The 5,861-nt window shown below is 37.9% G+C and overlaps 1 protein-coding gene across 1 annotated transcript; it reads right to left on the bottom strand.

Annotated features, from left to right (window-relative positions):
* Positions 1 to 1,552: 1,552 nt before the first annotated feature.
* Positions 1,553 to 5,134, bottom strand: LOC113326499. Its single transcript, XM_026574218.1, has 7 exons — positions 4,449 to 5,134; positions 4,062 to 4,341; positions 3,591 to 3,902; positions 3,097 to 3,314; positions 2,845 to 2,928; positions 2,464 to 2,787; positions 1,553 to 2,066 (listed from the first exon to the last, which is right to left on the bottom strand). Exons 1-7 carry the CDS (start codon positions 5,132 to 5,134, stop codon positions 1,553 to 1,555), a joined length of 2,418 nt encoding a protein of 805 aa, XP_026430003.1.
* Positions 5,135 to 5,861: the final 727 nt, after the last annotated feature.

Here is a 5,861-nt window from a genome sequence, read left to right as displayed (position 1 = left end):
GGTTGTTACCGAGTCTTTTCTAGGCCAAATGCTCCTAGTATGCTTAATTTTCAAGCAACATATGCTAGGGTAATGTTTATGCATGTTCACTGCAATAAAGAAACCTCAAGCTCTGGTGTATAGAAGGATACATTACAAGTGATTGTGGCTTCCAAGGTAATTGCAATACAGCGGGTGCAGCCGGGTGTTTTGTGAAAATAAAACATGTATAGTGGAGTTCTGTTGTGTTACTTTCTCCCAAAATTCCCGATATATAACCATGCCAAAATCCAAAATAGGAAACCATATCTTAAACTTTTCATACAAATCTAGAAGGGACTGCAAACGACAGAAGCCATCTGTGAGACCAACCAAACCTGTTTAACTTATCAATTCACAAAAGCTTTATATTTTTAGCCAATATATTTAATGAAAAAATTTAGATCTACAACCAATATTTTTTATTTACCTCTTTCCAAAAGAAAAAAACAAAAATATTACATCAAATTGATTTTGGAGCCAGCCACTCCAAAACTACGATTGCAGTAGGAATGCATTTCTTTTGCTCTTTATATAACAAGACAAAACAATCCCATAATCAAATTCTTGATGTTTTAGATGCAGAGTTCGTGTCCTACAATTCGAGTGTCAAACTTATAGAGGCATCTGATGGCATAAAAATGACTTCGTCAAAGCTCAGGGACAATGTAGAGTGTTGAATAGCCACAACGAACCTGCAACAGGAAAATAGGGTTCTGAGTTCAAAAAAAACAAGGAAGAAAGAACGAGGGCACAACAATTAATACAAGGTGTCAGCCCAACTCAACATAAATTGTGGTCAAGACTTCTTACAAAGAGGACTTTCACAAGATATGGGAAAAACCCTGTCAAGTATGGTATTCAAAACGGTTGAGGGTTAAATTGGAACAAGGAAAATGAGATTAAAATTCACTATTCTTCACAGGCTACACAATACAAACTCCTCACACAAGCAAGTGAACCGCACCATGCAATTCACTTAGGAAAAAGCATCAGTCCGCCCCCAAATGCTTTCACCATAAAATTGAGACCATAAGACCTTTAGCACCATCATTTTAAATGTTTTTTTTTGTGGTTAATGAACTGGAGTTTCCATCATATATCTACAGGGTTACGAATCTAATTTGGGTACTTGGAATTCAATTTCACCATATGCTTTGAGTAATGTTATGAAGTGTATAAAAGATTTCTGAAATACAAGTACAACATGTAGTTATAGTGCATGTGCCCATAAATATATTCAAGCAATAGGACAAAAACATACCAACTCTCATTCTCTTGGATATCTATTTAAAAGTGACCAGAGTAGCAAGTTGTAAAGTACAGTAGTAGAAATTTCAATTGAAGTTCCATATGAGACACGAATAAAATGATGTTATTCATTTTACAAAGAATAAAGCACGCAAACATACAGAAAGCATGCTAAGGAACAGGATTAAACATAAGTTCCATCTTTATCGTTCTTTCAATATCATGTCACTAACCGAATAACCACAGATTAAAGGAAATAAAGCGATGTACCTGCGGGAGTGTGTCATTTTGGCTTGCGTATAAGTAAACCTCGGCAGTCAGTTCGGAAGTAATCATTTCGGGATTCTTTACCCAAGTCTTGTGGATCTACAGACGGCAAGATATTATCATTCGCAGAAAAGATTACTGTACTGAATTCCTCATCGTTGCCATCGTCATCTCTATAATTTTTGGGAGGTGTCACAAAAACAATAGACTTTTTCTTATCTAACTGGTCTTTGACATAAAATACCTGCTTAGCTTGTGAGGCTAAAATAAAAGGATCATTTTTGTATCCCAACATAGTAAGGTCAACAATCTTGTAGCCAAGAGCATCTCTTTTGACCCCACGTTTATTATCAACCCAATTGCACTTGAACAGATGAACTTTTCTTTCACAGTAATCTAACTCCCATATCTCTTGCAAGACACCATAATAAGAGGCTTTACCATATGTAACATCATCATCTCTAGATATGTGCATGTCATTTGCTGCAACGCTAACCCCACTATTCTGGTGAATTCTACCATCACGGGATCTTGTGCGGAATAGATATCCATTGATGCGATATACAGTGTATTTCGTTACCTCGTAGTGCGGGCCGTGTGATATCCATCTTAAGTTCTCTGAGATACTTTCTCTTCGTCTGCCAACTCTTTTTCAACCTGAAATTCATTATTAGGATGAACCTTGAGTTTAAAGGAATATAACACATCAAACAAGACACTTTTTCTATGACCTATTACCTCATTTTTTAACCAAGCGCCAAAAGTGTTAGAGTGCTCTTTCTCTAGCCATGCTCGCTTTTTAGTAGAATAGTTAGTTTCCAAATATAGCTTGTGTCGGCTGGTATGTACAATAACCAAATGTTATTATACTTTGTACAAAAAAAAAAACAGGAAAAAAACAGGAAAAAAAAACAAATTAATACTTACTCTATGTAAGGCTCAATTTCAGGCGTGTTCTGCATTACATAGAAATGTGCTTGTCTCAACTGTTCAGGGGTAACTATACACGGCTCTTCAGCTGATAACGGTTCTCCCTCCTGAGATGTATTATGCCTATCTAGTGGAATACCAATTGTCCTGATGCTTTTATGGTACTCACAATATATCTCAATCGTCTCTTCTGCAACATTCTCTTCGGCAATGCATCCACAAGGTTGATTCTTGTTTCGCACATGCCCCTTTATAACCTTCATACACCTTTCGAAAGGATACATCCATCGAAAGCAAACCGGACCGCATAACTTCACTTCCCTGGTAAGATGTACAGTTAAATGAATCATGATGTCAAAGAAGGATGGAAGAAAATACTTCTCTAGTAAGCATAACGTCACACAGAGATCCTCTTGCAATTTATCTAGCTCTTCCACCATGATTTCTTTGGCAGATATTGATCTGAAAAAGAAACAAAACCTGATAATAGCATATCTCACAGGTGTAGGCATAATTGATCGAATAGCGACGGGCAAAAATTGTTGCATAAGCATATGGTAATCATGTGATTTGAGTCCGATCAGCTTACGCTCTTTTAGGTTCACAAGGGTGGAAAAATCCGAACAATACCCTTCTGGAACTCTTAACTCGGATAGTGTCTCCAAGAATATGTCTTTTTCTTCCGTAGTTAATGTATAACATGCTGCGGGAAGTATCGTTCCTTTGTCATCTGTCTTAGGGTGTAACTCCGATTTTAACCCCAAACGCACCAAATCCTTTCTGGCGTTTAATCCATCTTTTGTATTCCCGTTGTGCAGCAACGTTCCAACAAGACTTTGTCCCACATTCTTTTCGACATGCATGAAATCAATACAATGTTGGACATCATTATAGCGCCAATATCTAAGTAGTCGCTGCCATATGTTGTACTTGCTCCAGTAAGTGGTTTCCCTGCCTTCCTCTTCCTCACCTGACCTATCGACTTCTTTTGATATTTTTCTGATGCGCTCAATTTTCGTTTTTCCGATGCGCTTCATCTTTCCACCTTTTCCAGGTGTAGCCTGCACGTCTTCCCCTTGAGTATTCGTCCCCTTCTTTCCCCATGAATTCTTTATACATTTTACCTCCTCATATATTTCTTCCCCGGTCATTGGTTCTGGAGCAGTCTCCCACTCTTGTTTTCCGCCAAATGCCCCCTTCTGCCTTCTGAACGGATGCTCATAGGGTAAAAATCTTCTATAACCAACATAAACATTCTTGTTTGAGTCATGAAGCCTAATACTGTGCGTTTTTTTACGACACACCACACAACCATGATATCCAGCGTAGCGACAACCACATAGTGTACCAAGAGCAGGATAATCGTTTATCGTCCACAAAACAACTGCACGTAGAGTAAACATTTCTTGGGCATATGCATCCCATGTTCTCTTTCCCTTCTCAAATAAGAATTGAAAATCTTTAACAAGAGGTTCTAAAAAGACATCGATGTTGTTTCCTGGCGCACCATCTATAAGTAACGACAACATGATGAACTTTCTCTTCATACACAGCCCCGGTGGAAGGTTGTAAATCACAACCAAAACTGGCCATACACTGTGATGTTTGGTGCCTGTGTTTACATCAACTCCATCAGCCGAAACAGCTAACCGCAGATTTCTTGGATCACCTTTAATTTCTGGGAAATTGTTATCTATCTCTCTCCAAGCATGTGAGTCTGCCGGATGACGTAAAACACCGTCTTTGTTTCTAGTGGTATCGTGCCATATCAAATCTTTTGCTGTGTGCTTCGATTGAAACAGCCGCTGAAATCTTGGGATGATGTCGAAGTACCACAATACCTTTGCTGGAACATTCTCGTAAACTTTACCATCCCTGTCAACTTTCCATCTGGGTCTTTACAAGTAGGACACACTTTTTCATCCTTGTACTCATTCCAATAAAGAATGCAGTTGTTGATACATGCATGTATCTTTGTGTACCCTGAACCCATTGATTTCAATATTTTTTTTGCCTGATATGTACTCCTCGCCATTAAATTACCTTCTTTGGGAAGCATGTCCTTTAACAAGGGTAACAATTCATTAAAAAACATGTCTGATGCACCGTGCTTACTCTTCAACTTAAACAACTGCACAATTGCAGACAACTTTGTGAAGTTGGGACATCCTTCGTATAAGGGCTTTTCAGCATTTTCAAGTAACTTTTTAAACTTTATAGGGTCATCTGCGAACTCTTCTGCAGCCTGCATCATATCTATAGTGTCTGGAGCATCAGTGGGAGTTCCCATTCCAAAATCTTCGTCTGGAGCATCAGTGGGAGTTCCCATTTCAAATTCAGCGTGCATACCATTGTTGACGTTAACTGGCTTACTACTAGTTATTGCCTCATCCTTTTCCCCATGCTTATTCCAAATAGTATACGTTTGATCGATTCCATTTACGAATAAATGATCTTCTACGTCGCCAACGGAGCATGCACAGAGATTTAAACAATTTGTACACGGACACAACATAAGAAATTCATCATATGTCTCACCCTCCTCCTTGAGATGGTTGACAGCATACCGCAGAAACGCCGCAACTCCTTCTCTATAACGTTTCTTCGTTCTATCAGTACTCATCCAGGATTTATCCATTCTGAAACGCAAAGAGACCAGTAGATCCATCAGTTGCACTCCAATGAAAGCAAAAACTGATAAATCAATTCAGAAATACAAGCTTAGCATTAACTAATATATATGTTTCATTTCAAAATAATAGTTATCCCCTAACTTGACAATTTAGACATACAAGTCTTGAAATTACCAATAAATTCAGCACCATTTGAAACATAAAAAATTTATATGGACAAACATGGTAATAACAGATGAAACAGGCAATATGCAATTTCCCTCATACAAACCGATAATCATGCCACACAAACCCATAATAGACATCCAGTATTAACTCAGGAAAATTGGTCTAGTACTTTCAGTAAATGGAGTCATTTCAAGTTTTGGAATAACACATACTGAAGGGTCTGTATGTCAGCCGCAGTTGGGAGATTTCGCGAGAATGAATTGCAGCAGCTCTAGGGTCAGTGTGTTTGTTAAATTAGAGTAAACACTGATCTGTGCTCTAATTGATTAACTTAGAAATCAAAATGTCATTTCAAATAAGTACTCTAATTGATTAACTTAGAAATATCAGATCATAAGTAGTATGTCCCTAGTTCTATAATTGACATAGTTGGCAACTTTTATATCTCTGGGAGCTCAAATCTTCTTTAGACAGATGTGAAGTCACATCTGTCGAGAAAGAGCTCTAATGTTCATGAAGAATGATTGCACAATGACAATGAGAAAAAAAATACGAAGTACTTAACACTGGTGCATAGTACATCAAGGCTTGAAA

This window comes from Papaver somniferum, unplaced genomic scaffold (assembly GCF_003573695.1).
Source record: "Papaver somniferum cultivar HN1 unplaced genomic scaffold, ASM357369v1 unplaced-scaffold_10, whole genome shotgun sequence".
Lineage (NCBI taxonomy): Eukaryota > Viridiplantae > Streptophyta > Magnoliopsida > Ranunculales > Papaveraceae > Papaver > Papaver somniferum.
The sequence above is the reverse complement of the archived record's forward strand: the minus strand, read 5'-3'. Positions and strand labels throughout refer to the sequence as shown.